General features: G+C 40.8%; 1 protein-coding gene across 1 annotated transcript in view; it reads left to right on the plus strand.

Annotated features, from left to right (window-relative positions):
- Window positions 1-18340, plus strand: part of STK31 (serine/threonine kinase 31) — a 56982-nt gene that overhangs the window by 35338 nt on the left and 3304 nt on the right. Inside the window, exons 15-22 of the mRNA XM_044678340.1 lie at window positions 2186-2287; window positions 2813-2893; window positions 4712-4837; window positions 6483-6608; window positions 6816-6902; window positions 8034-8183; window positions 13019-13144; window positions 17633-17701. Of these exons, the coding sequence (XP_044534275.1) occupies window positions 2186-2287; window positions 2813-2893; window positions 4712-4837; window positions 6483-6608; window positions 6816-6902; window positions 8034-8183; window positions 13019-13144; window positions 17633-17701 (867 nt within the window). The remainder of the gene's footprint in view (window positions 1-2185; window positions 2288-2812; window positions 2894-4711; window positions 4838-6482; window positions 6609-6815; window positions 6903-8033; window positions 8184-13018; window positions 13145-17632; window positions 17702-18340) is intronic.

Genomic DNA, 18340 nt, shown 5'->3' on the forward strand with positions numbered 1-18340 from the left:
GGACTAGGCCTCTCCTTTGGAGGATATTTCCCCTTCCATCCCTCTTTCCTCCTGAAGATTTGGATTGCAGAGAGGGGGTGGGGTAGGAAGGTCTGGAGGGGCCCAGGCCACACTTGAACTTATTTATTTATTTTTTTCCTGCAGCACTTGGAATCTTAGGGAAGATTTAAGAACTCATCTGCCCACATCCAGTTTGGGCTCCCAGTTCTTCCCTAGGCTGAGCCTGTCTGTAGGAAAAGAGTTTATTGGTTGAGCTTTGGGAGAGACTCTGCTGCTTTGTGAATATACAAGATACATTTAAATGTACGGGCAATTCAGAGGGAAAAGAAATGAGCATTATGCTATTACTTTAGAAGAGAAGATGCTGATAGTTTCACGTTGATTTAAGGGCATTAGCCTGTGAGAGACTTCTTGGGAAGGCTTGGTTGGAAATTGTATCATGCTACAAATGTCAGATTGAATGTTGCCAACACCAATTTAGGGACAGATGTGTGCTTGGAAGTTGCAGAACCTTGAGGGAAGAGTTGTTTGGTTCTTCTTATTTGTTCATGGTGTTAGGGGAGAGCCAACTTTCAAAGTCCTTTGAAGAGGACTAAGAATGTCTCATTCTTACTGTACAACGTCAATTGGCTTGATTCTGTGGTAGGATTTCTCATAGCGTCATCTCTATGTAACGAGATCAGGAAATTGTTGATTTTAATCATTGATTTTAATACTTCTTTTAAGGCAAATTATTTTATCTTTAAAAAATTTTAAGTGATAACATACATATCTATCATGTGAGTGTTTCTTGGGTTAATACTGGTTGATTTTAAAAGTTATAATTCTATTTTATTATTTATACAGAGAGACTGGATTGCTATATCAGTGAAAAAAGGGTGTAGAAGAAAAGGATTGTTTTTGTAATGATGGAAGAACTTAACTGATAAACCAAATGTCATTTAAACAGCAGGTCTCCAAGCATCCCTTCCCTTCCTCAGTTCCTACTATCTCTGTGTTAACACATCTACTGTGTGTTTATTATGTTTTCCTACCTAGACTGAGATGGAATTACTTCTTCAAAAGCTGTTTAGCAAAGCAATGGGTGTCCTATTGTCTCAGCCCTCATGAAGCTTACTATTTAGTGGAGGAAATGAGAACTCATGGAATGTTCGCTAATAGGGCAAGGGGGCCCAAGTGCCAGGGAGAGATCTGGACATAGAGATGTTTTAGGGAAGGTCTGGAACTTATGGTTGTCATTAGTAGTTAGGAGTCAGGGAGGTGTTGCAGAAGGGGGATGGTGACAAGGTAGGTGTGATGTGTATAGGGTCTCCTTAATTGGAGCCAACGGTTATTGACCTGTGGGGAGTAATTGAAGGTGAGATTGCAAAAATCACTTGAAAACAGGTTGTGAATGCCAGGGAGAGACAATTAATTCAAGATCTTTAAGCAGGAGAGTAAGTAATGCCTTTGGAAGTGATGATTTGGGAATATTAGCCTGGCAGAGCTATTAGAGGAGAGAAATGGGAATGGAGAACCAGCCAACAGGGTCTAGAATCCTACAGACCAAAAGAAGTTGGAGAAATCAGCAGGTCCATATGAAGGAAAGGATTTGTTTTGGATTAAGTCATTGGGAATGGAGAGGAAGGATCTTCAGTGTAGAGCCAGATGAGCTTGGGCTAGATGAGGAAATTAGAGTCCCAGGATCAATTGGCAAATCAGAATTTGATGTGGGATTCAAACTCAGGTTTGCTTGACTCTGGGTCCAGCACTCTTATCCATACTATTCTTGCTTCTCAAGGGGAGACAAGAAGGAATCATTGAGGGACCTTGATAACTGACTAGATAATCTTTTCTATTGCCACAATGCTGTCAGGTACCTACTCTTTGGGTTGAGTTTTTAATCTAGTCACACATAAGAATGCAACTAGAAAACGAAGCATTTAAAAATCCCATTCTTATTCATCATTGATGACAGCAAATGGTTTTGTTTCTGCTGAAGAAAATCTGTAGTAAACTTTAATCTTCAAGATGAAAAAGCTTCTACCTCCTTGATTGCTACCCTTTCTTGGGAAAAATCTTATGGGAAGTTGTGCCAAAATGAATTGACTGATAATATGCTGGTTTTGTGTTAGCATTCCAGAATATTAGCTCAATTTTCTCTAAAAAACATGTAGAATAGCTTTGATTTTTTTCCTGATTAAAGGCTGATGACTGTGATGAATCTGAAATCGAAAAAATAAAAGAAGAAATTACTCAGTTGCGTCATCGTGTTTTTGAGAAAATTTACCATGAGCAGGAGGAATATGTAAGTTCTGGCCAAGGCTTGTGTTGAGTTTTGCTTCTAAGAACTGGATCCCTGGCTGCTGGGTGGTGCCCAGCTCTGTGTGTGTGCCCTTTTGTGCCTCCTGTCATGGGGAGGCCCAGAGGCCTGACTGAATCCCAGCCCTCAGTCACTCCCCTGGCACCTGGAATGTCTCCCACTTAGAGTGAGAGTGGCCATCCCTTCTCTCGGGCTACTGATGCTAGGATACAGTTACATAGAGTCTGCCCCAAAAAAGCAGAGGAAATTTTTTCTACTTGTTAAGTTTGGAGAGGGAAGGGCTATTTATTTTTAGATTTTGTTCTGATCTTTCTTTAAATAAAAGTGTGATGTGAATTATTGAAAATTGTTAATATATATGTATAAATATATATATATATACACGATTAGAATCAAGCTCTAAAACTTTTGAAATGAAGGTAAACAGTAAAATGGATATTTTTGAAGAGAAATAATAAGTAAATTAAATATGTATATTTTTCAAATAATGACAAGTTGTTTTAATTTCAGGAGAAGCTAACTAGTTTGGTGCAGAAGTGGTTCCCTGAGCTACCTCTTCTTCACCCAGAAGCAGGAATACTTAAATACATGGTAAGTTTTGGTGACTGAGAAATCTGAAGAAAAGGTTAGAAAGATGAAGTTTTTCAGTGTCTTGATTTTTCATTGCAAAGAAGAAAAGTTTCAGGCAGCAGTTGTTGGGTTGTGTCTCTACTTAAGCTTCTTGAATGAAGTAACAGTGTGATGGCTGTTCTCCTGCCCTTGTTCCCTATCTGACTCACAAGGACTGAGACCTTGTGAGAGGTATTTCTCAGGGTTGACCCTATTGCCAGGTTTATTAGAAGGGATCAGTGTCAGCAGCAGTTTGGGTGCTTCCCACAGGGGGCTGGGGAGGCCTAGGAGAGAGGTAGGTAGGGAAGCAGGGAAGACTTCCCTTCTTCAGGGGGTTGAGGAACAATGATCCACTGAGCAGATCTCTGGCAAAAGCAATTTCTTCTCTGCCATCTTTGATACAGCCATGGAGGGAGGCACTATTGTATCTTTGAGGGAATTGGAGGTTGGCACTATGGGATGCCAGAAGCCCAGGGGCTTTTTTGCTTGGCCTCACTTTTCCACTTGGGGTATCTGGGCCTTGATCATGGTCATAGTAGACACATTTGATTTTCATTGTTCATTCTTTCACCAAGCACTAGCCAGACACCCACTATGTGCAGGGGGCTGTTAGACATAGAGGATTGCGAGATGGAGCCTTTCTTTTGATAAAGAAACTTAACATTTTATTGGGAAGAAAGAAACCACTATAAGGAAGCAGCGTTGAACTGAACTTTGAGGGAAGATTAGGATTCTTCAGGGTAGAAACTCAGAGGAAGAACATTGCAGGAGTGGGGCACAGCCTGGGCAAAGGTCTAGAGATGGACATTCATGTTGGAAGAAGAGCTAGGTTATTTTGGCTGGATAGTAGAAGACTCGAGGGGCATCGATGTGCATTGCGACTGGAGGGGAGTTTGTGGTTGATTCTAGAAGTAGTGAGTTGTCCTAGAAGTTTCTGGGGGTAGAGGAGGAACATGGTCTGTCAACTCTAGCCTGGGTTAGCTTGACAAAAATCATCGAGGGTTCCCAAAAGGTGACAAGGAGAATGGCGCAGACATTTTGGGGGGGTCAGAAGGGCACTGAAGCTGGAAACAGTCAGGGGTGAGGTTTACTGATCACAGCTTTTTGTTGTTGAAAAAGTGCCATATACATACCCAATGAATGTCAATGATTTATCATCCTCTTACAATAGACTTAGTTTACCTCATAGAATCTAGACAGAGTTTTCTACAGGCTAATAAATCAATATGTCATTGGGTGACCATCTAGCTCAAGTTCCCAGAGAAAATGGTTTATGTCAGTGGGCTTTGTAAAAACATCCCATTTCTACAAAGTACAACAAGGTACAACAGGGAGGGGTTCAAAACTTCAGGTAAGATTATGGGGCTACATGCCTGAATCTAGCTAGACTCTGGCTTTGATTTTATTGGGGTCCACTCTCATGATGGGGGGCTACTTTCTCCACAGCTTGGCTGGATGGAGTTTAAGGCTTTTCCAGAGCTTTGCTCTAATGGAAGGCCTCTAGCTGTCCTTACAATGGTCAGTCCTGTATTTGAGGAAAGGCACTTTGGGAGCTCTGGGAGAAGGGAGGGACCTTCTGTATGCACAGGGGGTTCTGGGCCATGACACCAGCAGAGTTCTGGAGAAACATGGTCTTCTTACCAACCCCTGCAGCAGGGCCGTGGGCTATAAAACGACACTGTCACAGCAACGAATAGAATCCACGACCAAATACTTTACATTGCAAGAAAGCTTTGTTTTGTGCAGCGCTTTGTATATTTGCTTTTGGTTTATGATAACAAAACCACATGTGTTTCTCAGAACTCTGGAGGAATTTTGACTGTTAGCCTGGAACGGGACCTTTTGGACGCAGAGCCCATGAAAGAGCTTAGCAGCAAGCGTCCGCTGGTGTGTTCTGAGGTGGATGGGCAGAAGGTTCTTCTGAAGGTCAGTCCTTGTTCTTATGGCTGATGGAGGTGGAAGGGGCATTCCCTTTAAACAACCTCAAAGTAAGGAGGGTTCTCCTTGGAAGAGTACATTTACAGTACAAGTATCTCTCCTTTCCCTCTAACTTCTCTTAAGGGATAGCCACTGAGAGGATTTTTTCCCTTAGCCAATCATTCTTTTTTTGGGATATTGTATTCCTGGAGGCTCTTTAGAATCAAAGTTCCTGCTTTTCTTACTGTGAAGCTTAGCTAAGATGATTAGTTAACGCATTGCAGAGATGTACTTGCCCTTCTGTTCCTGGAAGTGCATTGTACCGGAGGCTGTTGACCTGATAATCAGATAAAATGAAATGTTTTAAAGAAATTGTAGTGAAATAGTTGAACATTTGAAAAGAAGAGGCTTTGCAATATCATTTCCTTTACTAAAATGGGAGTTTACAGTCTTTAGTGTGACATTCCATATTGCATTTTTAGTATGATAAGTCATTAAATGGTTTATGTGTCAGTGAGCATTTATTAAGCATCTATTCTATGCTTTGTTATGTCATCTCATTTGATCCTCATAACAATTCCCAAGAGGTTGGTAGTGCTAGTTAATTTTTTTGTTTTAATTAAATTATTATTGATTTTTCTCTCTCTCCCAGAAAGCCATCCCATATAATAAATATTATTTTTTGAAAACAAAAAAAAAGAAAAATATGGAAGTTGTGTAATGTGGACCTCTCATTCCTGCAGAGAGTAGGCTGGGAATGTCATCTCATATATTCTTTTGAGCTGTGCTGATTCTGTATAATTTTGCAACATTCACTTTTGACTTATTTTTCTTTCCATTTCATTATTATGGTCATTTGTGCCTGTTGTTTTCTTGGCTTTGCTGAATTCACTTTGCATCAGTTCATGTGGATCTTTCTTTCTGTGTTTCTCAGTCTTCATCACACACATCGTTTCTTACAGCCCAGTTACATTTCATTACATTCATGCACTGCAGTACGTTTAGCTAGTATTCTGTAGTTGATGGCCATCTGCTTGGTTTCCAGTTCTTTGCTCTCACAAAAAGTGCTGCTTCAAATATTTGGTTGTGTGTGTAGACTTTCTTTTTATTATTGGCTTACTTGGGGAATAAGCTTAGTAATGGCATCTTTGGATCACAGAGTATGAACATTTTAGTTACTTTATTTGTATGATTCCAAATTGCTTTCCAGAATAATGGTACCGCAACATCACACCTCTATCAGTTGCCTTAGCAGACTTTCTGCCTTCCTGCAGCCCCTCCAGCATTGGCCACTCCCATCTTTGGTCTTGTCTAATTTTCAGAACATGAATAAATGGCTTTTGGTCGTAGATATTTTTGTTAAACACTTAGATATCTTGGATACCACACCTACCTATATCAGGAATCCTTGCTGCAAAGTTGCTTTTTAAAAAAAAAAACCCACCCATTTGTAATGCTAATATTGTTATCCAGATTTTATTGCTAAGGAATTGGAAACCTTGGGTGTTGGAATGACCTCGCCATGGGTCCCCCACTGCCCTGTACTGTTAGCCGTTCTTTGTAGTAAGTAGCAGAGGGGTACAGATGCCATACTTGGGGTTCCTTGGCCACTGTTCTTCTTGCTGTGCCAGTTAGCCTTATCTCTTGGTTCTAGGGCTATTCTGTCGATACAGACACAGAGGCCACGGTGATCCAGAGAGCTGCCCGCTACCACAAGGCTTGGAGAGAGACCAAAGAAGAGTCGGGATTGTTGCCCTTGATGTTCCTCTTTTTGTGTAAGGTAAAAGACAGACTTTTCAAGTTGAATTCAGGAATGTTTTTACTTTCTGAGACCTGGGAAAGATTTTCTTTCATATAAATTACTGTTTCAGGTTCCATGAGAAAAAGTTACTCTTTTTAATATGCTAGACATCAATTCTTTGCTTTAAAAATTGTGTAGGTCCCATTGTTGCTCATGATTCACACAGTTTCTTCTTTTTGCTCTTAGTCTGATCCTTTGGCTTATCTGATGGTCCCCTATTACCCTAGGGCAAGTCTGGGGACTGTCCAGGCCAGCACTCCTTTGTCTACAGAAGTAAGTAGTGGAACAGCCAGCTCTGGTGTGTTGCTTACCAAACCTTGCTTTCCTAACAAATGCTCTATTTCTCAAAACTTCTCAATTTTCAACAACGGCTTTGCCAGGAACATGGAACAAAATCTCCAGTAACCTGCTTTTCTTAAGTACCTCAAGTGTGTGTGTGTGTGTGTGTGTGTGTGTGTGTGTGTGTGTGCGCGCGCTTAGATAATCTATATCTATTAGTTATTATGGCTAACTGTACTACCATCTTGCTCTCAAAATCTCACCCTAATTTAAAATCTCACCAACAATGTAATGGAATGCCTTTTTCCTTTTGGCTTCTGTACATATTGAATGTAATTGTTTTCATGACCAATTTGCTAGGTGTTTGTTGGTGCCTTAAAGTTTTTAATATGCATTTTGAGTCTGTTAGGGTTTAAACAGCATTTCACTTAATTGTTAATAATTTGTGTTTTCCTTTGAAAAACACCTGCTTTGTCTATTTTAACCATTTCCCCACTGGGGAATGGTCATTATTCTTAGGGATTTGTATCTATTTCCTTTTGATTCTGGATGCCAGATGTTTATCGGGTATTTTTATCACAGGTATTTATCCCAATTTTTTCCTAACTTGTTCTTTTTCTTTTAAACATTACTTATAATTTCTTCTATTTTACAATATTTTTATCTATCATAGAGAACAAGTCTTTCTTTCTGCTTTTTTCTGACTTTAAACTTCAAGTTAATTAATCCAATTGGATTTTTAATGTATAGTATGAAGTATGGCTTGAGTCTTACTTTTAGCCATATTAATATTTAGTATTTTCCATTCCTCTTATTATATCAGTGTAAGCTTGATCTTCTTTTCTTAAATGATCATCATTGAAATAATGACTAAACAGGATTTGGAAGCTTTGCTATCTTGGAAAAGTAGGAAAATGTTCCTGTCTCTTCAATTTTAAACCTAGAATTTCATCTGGTCCTGGTTGAGTCACTTTTCTTTACCTCTGACTAGGTCCTACTTGAGAATTCACCCTGGTTTTTTTGAGGAGGGCTTCTTTACAGAATTAAGAGCCCCTGATATGATCAGAGAAGGTTGGAGAGTAGAATGAGTTGACCTTTTTTAAATTTTTCTTTGTTAAATTCTAGGAAGCTCTGAAGGTCATGAAAGGTGTGGCGCATGGACTTCACACACTGCATAAAGCTAACATCATCCATGGCTCCCTACATCATAACAACATCTTCGTCTTGAACCGAGAACGAGGAATTGTGGGAGATTTTGACTTCACCAAATCTGTGGTAAAAGTCTAGTTTTTCTGAATTACTGTAAATGGAAGACTCTTCTCAGAAGGGAGGCTTGATGTTGGCTGTGCACTTAGAGCAGAGACTCATGGATGCACCCAGCCTCACTCATGTCTCCATCTTGCTCTTATGGGCTTCCTGCTTCTGAGTTAGGAGCGGATGGGGCAGAACCTTAAGTGTAGAGCTAGTAAGAATGCTTGGGGGGGGCAGCTGGGGTGACTCAGTGGATGGAGAGTCAGACCTGTTGAAAGCTATCCAGCTGCTCCTAGATTCTGATAAGGACGGCTTAGGTGATAAAGAAAAAAGCAGGAGACGAGATGATCTTGTCTGTCTGTCAGCTTGTGGCTGCTTCTCCCAAGTGCCATTGAGTCACAAGTTTAATATATACAGAATTCAAACCCCATTTCACACAAAGACACAAAGAAACTTTGAAGTTATGCAGAAATACAAATTATGTCATATCAAAGCACAAAAAAACCTCATTGGTTTTGGGGTAGAGATTAGCCTGGAATAGAACAAGGTCCAAGGTTGAATTCTAGCCTCCTTATTATCAGTAAGCTAAGTCTGGGAATACTTTTCTCTGGGGCAGATAGCCTCTGCTGGATGAGGTTTTGACCTTGGCTGTCTAAAACAGCTTTTGAGATCAAGCAGCTGCATTTCTGACCCAGGGAGAAAATGTTAACCTCTTGACTGTTGGTCTGCTAAGAATTTAAAGCTTTCCAATAAGACTATACTGTTTTTCTAATAAGAAAAGGTGTGGATCAGAAAAGAAGTCAAAAGAGGAATCTCAGATTTTTACCTTTGATAGCCCACCCTGTCTTGCTTTAACTTGTAGAGTAGAAGGGTTAACACACGGCTCTGCTGGACTGCGTTGACCTTTTGATGAGGTTCAGATAAAAATATCTATTTGAGACTCTGTTTCTCTTATTGGCCTCCTACACAGACCCAGAGATGGGAGGTCCTGGGTTCCAATATGGCCTCAGACACTTCCTAGCTATGTGACCCTGGACAAGTCACTTGACCCCTATTGTCTAGCCCTTATTGCTCTTTTGCCTTGGAACCAATAAACAATATTGATTCTAAGATGGAACGGAAGTTGTTTTTTTTTTGAAAAAAAGAATGCTTGGGGCAGTTTTGATGTCATTTAGTTAGCAAACATTTATTCAAAGCCTTCTACATGTCAGACACTGTCCTAGGCTCAGTGTACAAATACAGAGAATGAAACTCCCTGTTCTCCAAGAACTCCCACTTTAGTGTGTTCACTGAGTCTCGCCACAATCAAGGCATTTTCTTGGAAAGTCTAATCACCTGCAGAGCTGGGCTGGACCAGCCCCTTGGAAGCTTGGGACAGAATGTACAGTCCATTTTTCAGACAATGTTCATACAAAGCACTCTGCTGGACTGCGGAATACCGGGCAAGAAACAAGACAGGCTCCTCCCTTCCAGAAACCCTCAGCCTCTTGCAGGGCTGTGACAACACATATGGAAGTCGGATCCCATGTACAGAGTGAAGAGGACGAGGATGAAAGCCAGCCAAAGGGGCTGCCAACTTTAAGGAGAGCCACAGAGTGTCAGTCCCCTGGGAGGCCTTGGGGAGGGCCATGTGGAGGTGCTCAAATGACAGGTCTGGGGCACATATTGGCATTGTTTGATTGGCAGGAGCTGCCTTAGCAGCACTTGGGGGCGTTCTTGAAGTGACTCTTTCATAATAGATTCTGAATTAAGGAGGGTGGCTTTCCAGTTGGAGAAAGTGATGGCTTGGCTTGCCTCTGTAGAGTCTCAGCTGATGGCATTCGGGCCGAAAGGGCTTCCTTAGCACTGCCAGTGTTTTTTTTTTTATTTTTTTATTTTAAACCCTTAACTTCTATGTATTGACTTATAGGTGGAAGAGTGGTAAGGGTAGGCAATGGGGGTCAAGTGACTTGCCCAGGGACACACAGCTGGGAAGTGTCTGAGGCCGGATTTGAACCTAGGACCTCCCGTCTCTAGGCCTGGCTCTCAATCCACTGAGCTACCCAGCTGCCCCCTGCCAGTGTTTTGTTAAAGGGCTCATTCACAAGAAGCTGAAGGAAAAGTATTTCTATTTGTCCATTCTGGATTGAATAGTGGCTAACTTTCACATGGTCACCTGCAGATCATAAAGTAATGCCATCTGTACAAAGCTGGGATGAATTTTTACTGCATTTCTCCAAATGAACAGACAAATGAAACGAGACCTCCAGTTTTCTGATCAAAAGCCAGTCTGACATAAAAGAGATTTGCTCAGCACGTTAATATTGCACAGAAATCAAAGATTACTCTAAAGTGGAGTAATGAATTTTAAATAAAAATGCATATTAGGATCAGATAAAGACAACTGGACATGTGTAGCCTGGAGGGAAAAAAAAGACTCAGGGGCAACTCATGATAGCTCTGTTCAAGTATTTAAAGGGATGTTATATGGAGGAATTTTGAGCCTTGTTCCAAAATTAGCCCCATGGGGCAGAACAGGAGAATGGGAAGAAGACACCAAGAGGCCACTCGAGGTTGGCTTGCTGTCGGGAGGATGGTTCTAACACTGCTATGTTAAATGCTTAAAAAAAAAGCCTAAACTAAGGACAGACCCAAAAAGCTGCTTCTTATGGACCCTTTCACAGAAATGCCTGAAATTTTTCATATTCTCTACTTGGAGCCATTTCTCTATGTTGAGTGCATCTCCCCATAAGATCAGACTAGGCAGGGAGTGAAGGTCACTTTAGCCATAAGAGCTGTGGGAGAAGGAAGGAGTTGGTGTCAGAGGAGAAGGATCATCTATGTCTCTATAATGATTGACATCATCCACATTTCTATCTTTTCTGATAATTGGGTTACTTTTATGACACCTCCCTTGGAGAGTGCTCAAGGGTTTGCAAGGTAGGCAGTCAATATGGGTGCTGCTGTCGACGTTTTACATATGGAATTCAGGATGGTCACCCAACCAATCAGTTTGAACCAGAATTATTGTTATTTAGTTGATTATTTGAGTCCAACTTTGTGATCCCATCGGGAGTTTTCTTAACAAAGATCCTGGATGGGTTGGTTATTTCCTTTTCCAGCACATTTTATGAATGAGGAAACTGGGACAGACAGGGTTAAGTGACTTGCCCAGGGTCACATAGCTAATGTCTGAGGCCAGATTTGAACCTAGGTCTTCTTGATTCCAGACTTGGCACTCTGTCCACTGTGCTACTTTGCTGCCCCTTTTCACAGAATTATAGAAATGTAGAGTTGGAAGGGACCTTGGCAACTCTCACACAAAAGAATCCCTCTATAACATCAGGGACAGGTGGTCATCTAGAGCCTGCTTAAGGGTTTTTCAGGAAGGGTGGCTCCACTCTTCTCAGACAGCCTAGAGCTGAATACAGTACTCAAAATGAGGCTTGGCAGAGTGCGTTAACATCCAGGAGACTTAGAACTTGCAGCCCTTCTGGAATCTGGCTTTTTTCATCACTCCATTATCTGCCTTGCCAGGGGAGAAAGTTTTGCTTCTGTTCTCAGTGCTGCATACATAGCAAATATCTGGGAAATAACTTTTTTAAGCAACTGACTTTTTAGCTAATTGAAGTTAACTTGATGGAAGAGATTGTTGGTAGAATGTGCTCTGGGGAGTGGAAGATTGGAGGCAGGGCCCCTAGTGTGAGAGCAGTATATTGATAAAGTACTCACAAAATAATGACCAGAGTCAGGCCAGGCAGAATCAGTGGCACCAGGAGTCTGCATTATGTCTGTTATTTTGCAAAGATGACATTTCATTTTCCAAGCACACATGGTGGTAAACTAATAGATTCTGTCCTTAATTCATTAATCAAATAAGGCAACACATTTAAAAATCTTACAGTACCAAATAATGGCAGCTATTAGTAGTGGTAGTAATTGCATGACATTTGGATAAATAGATTAAAAAATAGCTTCTCGAGATCCTGTCAAATATTCCTTCTATAATACTGTTTCCCTTTGGATTTCCTTATCAACTCCTTAGATCATAGCACAAAAACTTTGATCTAGATTGTGTTCAAATTAGGAAAAAATTCAAAATTAGATAAATAATTTCAGTTAAAAATAGTAGATCTATTTAGTGGAAGTGGAGCTTGGATAGTGTCAGCATTTACCATTAAGTGTCCAATGATGGTGTCCTGGTGCGAGTATAACCTTGCCTCTCTGATTTCAAGGCTTGGCCCCAAGAGGAATAATAAAGTGATGCATTATTGCCTCTAGCAGAATAGCTCATATGTACAAACACCATTGACTCAGGGATTTTAGAGATTGCTGTGAGAAGTGACTTTCTTTAGAACTCAGAACCCCTCCTGGACCTTTGAGGGTCTTTTGGTTTGCTTGATTTTGGTGGGTCATTGTCATTTTGTCCTTGGAAGAGGAGTCATTTGGCTAGGGTTGTGGTAATGGGTGTAGGAAAGTGGCATAACTCAATTTGTGACTCCAAGGGCCATTCTATCCATTAATACATAATATTATGCCTCCCAGAAGTCTACTAGAAAATAAAAAGTCAAATTAAATGATCAAGTGAGTCAAAAAGTAATGTTAATAGTAACTATATAACTGAAACTTTGTTTAAACTTAGAGCAGAGTCATTGGTGAGTATTCTTAATTTTGTGGGACTGATTTAAAGATGAACTAAGCAAAAGCGATTTTTCAGGGCATAAAATTAAATCTGGTCATTTTTGAGTTCAGGAAGAAGGAATGTAAAGAAGTCTGCAAGGAGCTTATAAAATACATCTTAGAGGAGTGAAAAGCATTGAATAAAAAGTGACTTTAAACTTTATGCCACTTAAAGAATGTGTGCCTTCTCTTCTGTGCAGAGCCAGCGAACCGCTATGAACTCCATGTCAATTGGTGGCTTGAACCTGATGTCTCCAGAATTGAAAGTGGGCCAGCCAGCTTCTCCATCTTCAGACTTGTATGCTTATGGCTGTCTTTTGCTGTGGGTATGTTGTTTCTTACTGAGATGGTGACTGATGCCTGTTTTCCAAATGTGAAGGTTTAGCAGTGACCAAGAATGTGCTCTCTTTTAAAAGACAGTTTTTCTTCCAAGCTGGTTTCACTGTAAATTCTTTTTTCCTCTATGTATAAAACATTGGAGTTTCTGCTAGAAAATGAAGCTTCTCTTTTTTAGAAGTATTTCTTTGTCCCCTGCCTCATTCCCTCTCTTCCTGATGTCTTCCTCATCCCTGGACACATTTCCTTCCCAGAGAAGTCTGTTGAAGACAGACTACTTTCTGTAGAAAACACATAATGTAGTTGCTCTGGTTGTATATGACCCCTGATTAGAAATGAAGCCAATTCCCTCATTTCCCATGGAGCCATGGATGCCGCCCATCTGCCAGGGCTTCTTGGAATCCTCTTTCTGATTCAGTTTACCTGGTTTAAGTCTGCTCTCTTGTGAAGTAGGAGGCAAGTAAAAGGCATTCTCAGGGTTTATGTCTTTCAGAATCAATCACGACTGTGCCTTGTTGGTTTTGATGCTTCTTTGAAGGAAAAAAAAAGGTTTTTATGGTTTCCTTCCTACTCTCTGCAGGAATAAATATATTGGAATCATTTTCCTTATTTCTCCCTCCATCAGTTGCAGTTGCTGCCCAGATCAGGAGGAGGCAAATGTTAGACTGTGTCATGGAGTGATGGGAGATCCCTTTCTCCAGTGAGACAGTGTGAGAAAGAGCTCTGTGATTGACAGCAGGGGGTCACTAAGGAGACTGCCCTGAACCATGGACACTCCAGGAGAGGCCTCCTATGGTCCATGGACTCTAGACCAGTGTCAGCAAATTGTCTTGACAGAGGGGACAAAGGAATGTTCTGGTCCTGGGCTTGGGCCCTCTGAGGGCACACAAGGCTTGGTGCAGTGAGTCTGGTGGGGGGGAAGGAACTGGAGTGGACATTTGTATGTCATGTTGTGTGTGTCCTCCTCAGAGGACAGCTATTGCCCAAAGTGAAGCTATTCTTCTGGGGGATGCAGCCATTCATTTAAAAAGTGCTTGTTAGAGACACTCTTCTGAGGGCTGATTCAGCATTCCTCTTTTGGGCCCCTTGGTCTGATGAATGTGCACATCACAGAGTTTTCCCTTAGGTCCATGTTCTAATCAGCGTCTGAGTCTAAGAGATGGCGGTACTTGTTTATCAATTTAGTTCTTTTTCTCTTGGCTTCTGCCTCTCGGCTTATTTGCTTCTTTTCCCCCAGAAGGAGGAATTGGCTTCTGCAATTTGATGAAGCATAATAGAAATGTTCCAGAGAGGCCATTCTTAGTTGGTATTCCCTGTGTTTGGAGAGTTCATTGAACCAATGCTTCCAAAAGAAGAGATTCAGAAGCACTTGGCACCTGTGGGAGTGACAGCCACTTTGTTAGGGAATACGACTCCACGAACTTGCTCCTTTTCCTTATGATACTCTTAAATGAATAGAGACATCATTCCTTTAAAAAGAACGCAACCTAAAACATGCTAAGCCAAACCACAGCTCCCATTCCCTGCAGATAACGCACGTATGCTAGTGTGAACTCTGTGTAAAAGGCTGCTTGCTTCCCATTTGTCTAGAAAGCGCTACATGGATAGAGATAATTTTCCAAGCCTTAGAAATTAAGCCCAAGCTGAGTTCTCATTGGTTATTTGTTGCTTTGTTTCTTTGAATGTATTTCAAAAAGGGAGTTCTGGTATTTTCTACTTTTCCTGCCACAGTTCTGTCTTTAGAGAAGGGAGGAAATAAAGGCTTTGAATAATGTGAGCCATTATTTAATTTTAAGTACAGGACTCCCTGCTAACAGTTTTGAAAGAAATATTTACTTCTTAAAGAATCTGTGATTTTTTGTATGTGTCCTCCCTAAGCAGGTAAGGATGGTATCTAATGTCTGAGTAAAGACTGTTTCAGAACTGCTATGGTCATCCTGCAGGGGAACTCAGGGACAAGCCTTTCCAGACATAGGATAGGTCTCGAATGACAGACACAGTCTACCAGCAGCCCTGATGTAGCCTATTATCAAAAAAAGCCTTTCTTGGTTTCATGAATCCTGTCTGAGGCTTAAATGGTGGACTTAGCCCAAGGCCACCTGCAGGGCATAAGATGAGACAGGAATAAGAATCTTTAAAAGGAGGACATTAAAAGTTAAGGAGAGTGGGGCAGCTAGCTGGACTGAGAGCTAGGCTTTGTCAAATGTGGCCTCTGACACCTCCTAGCTGTGTGACCCTGGGCAAGTCCCTTAACTCCCATTGCATACCCTTACCATTCTTCTGTCTTGGAACCAATACCTAGTATCTCCTCTGAGACAGAAGGGAGGAACAAAAGGTTAAGGAGAAGCAGCAGGCTTCCAAGTTGGACACAAGACCTGCACTTTCAAGAGGTTATTGCTAAAATGTGTGCGGATGTCGTTTGGATTCTTCCATATAACCCCATGATGTGATGCTAGATTTTGTTCTTGTGCATGATGTGACTTCATTGATGTGATGCAGCAGTGTCCTTTCCTCTTGGCTTTGTATGTAGGTAGAGAGAACTGCCCACTGATTGGCACAGAGCACTCATTCCCCACCTCTCCTGGCAGGTTTAGCTGTGGAGTGACAGGTCCAACCATGGTAGAGAAGCTCCGACTCTGCTGCCCAGCCTCTCTGTGGTTCATTCTTCAACCATGGCAGCCTGGAAGACCATGAAAGATGCCAGACATTCCTCATTCCTTTGTGGCTCGAGCTTGTTGGGAACTCAGAGGAGGCTGCCCTGTGGGGCTTCCCTTGGTCTTGCCACAGGAGCGGCTCATCTGCCCTTTCGCTACTGCGACATAGGTCATCTTTGTCCCAGTTCTTCTAGGATTCCTAGTTGCTATCTATCAAACCTCCTCAGGCACCTTTCTATTAACTTCTTTTCCTTTTTTTTTTTAACCCTTGTACTTTGGTGTATTGTCTCATAGGTGGAAGATTGGTAAGGGTGGGCAATGGGGGTCAAGTGACTTGCCCAGGGTCACACAGCTGGGAAGTGGCTGAGGCCGGGTTTGAACCTAGGACCTCCTGTCTCTAGGCCTGACTCTCACTCCACTGAGCTACCCAGCTGCCCCCTTCTTCTTTTCCTTTTAAGAAAGTTTGTCTTGATGTTTTCTGTTTTTTTACCGTGGGACCTCAAAGTTCTTTTCCCTCTTCCCCCCTCCCAGAGAAGTAAAAGAGTCCCAGCTTGTGTGGTGTCCACAGTCTGACGGACCCGGAGCAGATCTGGGTTAAGGTCTTTCAGAGTTGGTTTTTCCTTTGTGATATTATCACATACATTATTATTCCTTAAGTTTGGCTCTTTGTATTCTGCAACAGTTCATAAAACTGTCTACAAATTTCTCTCAAATCAACCTTTTTGAAATTTCTTACAGCACAAACTTTCCCATCACATGTACATGCCATGATTTGTTCAGACATTCCCATGTTGATTGAGTGCTCCCTTAGTGTCTGATCCTCTGCTAAATGAAAAGGGGCTTCTAGGAGTACAGTTGGGCATGTGGATCCTTTTTCTTTCTTGGATCTCTCTGGGCTGTGGGCTTCGTGATGGTATTGCCAGGTCATTAGGTGTGATTGGGGCAGAGATACAGAAAGCTTTCCAGGATGGCTAGTTGGATTCATAGTCTCACTAATGGTGGTTAATATGCTGCCTCCTCTCACCCTCCTTCTGCCGGTCACTGTTTGTCTTTTTCCTTTATTGTCCTTTGCCAATCTGAAGAATAGGAGATGGACTCTCAGGGTTGTTTTAATTTGTTTTTCTCAAATTGTGAATAATTTATAGCACCTTTTATAGGGTTATCGATAGCTTGTATTTTTTCCTTTGAGAATTATTTCTTTATGTCCTTTGATGATTTATTATTTGAGAAATGGACTCTTGCTCATAAATATTTGCTTCAGTTCCTTATATAAGTTGGATATTAGGCTTTATTAGAGAAACTTGCTGCAAAGATTTTTTTGGGAAAGAAGAAAATATTTTAAAGACTCATATAACTTTGGAATATAAGTGATTTTAGAGGACATGATACATTCATCTCTGCATTTTATTGGACTAATAAAATGTTTATAGTCCATGGATATATTGAATGAAAAGTCTGTGAAGGTGATGGATGGGGAAGGAAGTCATGCTGAGAGAATGAACTGGGAATTATCCAGAGTTGTTAACAGTTTTGTAGAAATAATGAGGTTAAATGTTTATAAGCCAACTGGTGAAATTGGCTTGGTACAGGCTAATCATTTTTAGCACAAATCTGGCTGGGAGAGGAAGGAATAAAATTAAAAGAATCTTTCTCTTTCGTGGTGAAGTTAGGGTATAGCCAAAGCCCAGAGCCCCTGGGTTCCTCTGTGCAATCTCTTTGTTCTCTTGACATCGTTGGAAGCAAAGGTGCTTGAAAGCTTGTTTTTGCCATAAAACTTTTTGACTTCCTAAAGTTATAACAAATTTTTGTTTATTTCTTTTACAGATTTGTGTTCAAAATCAAGAATTTGAGATCAATGAGGAGGGAATTCCAGAAGTAGATAGACTTCATCTGGTATGTAAACTTTTTGTATTTGGCTGATTGGGAATTCAGAGATTAATTTTATACTAATACTCATGTCTGAAGTCTGTTAATGCCTTTAGATGCTTCCCTGAGTTTGGAAAGGGCAATAAAATTTTCATTCATCTGTCAGACTGTATGCTTCAATTTAATCACCCAAAAAGGAATGTCTTTCTGAGATGGCAGATAGCACTTTGAGAAGGGGAAGATAATGCTGCCATAAGCTTTCTTTTACCACTTATTAAAGAATTATATTGCATATTTTGCTTTTCCCTTTGGTTATGCAATTAATATCTGAAGAAAACACTCTATTATATGTTCAAATATTACTAATTTTTTGTGTAAGTTTATATTGGGCATTGTCTCTTCTGCATTTTTTAAATTCATAGGTAGAAGCTATATTTTCAGTATATTGATCTCTAATCAAATATTGGTGAGTTTATAGATAGTAAAGTTTCTGAAAGGTTTTGTGTTACAGACTTTTGCAAAGCAGTGACCTTTATTATTGTATCTATGGTTACACAAACTTTTCATTTTCTCACCAGTGTATATAAGCTGACACTATAGTTGTTTAGTTTGTAATTATTGTATTTCTGTAGGAGATTTGCTCACCATCTCTCAGGTGAGAGTTTG

The sequence above is a fragment of the Gracilinanus agilis genome, chromosome 5 (genome assembly GCF_016433145.1).
Source record: "Gracilinanus agilis isolate LMUSP501 chromosome 5, AgileGrace, whole genome shotgun sequence".
NCBI lineage: Eukaryota > Metazoa > Chordata > Mammalia > Didelphimorphia > Didelphidae > Gracilinanus > Gracilinanus agilis.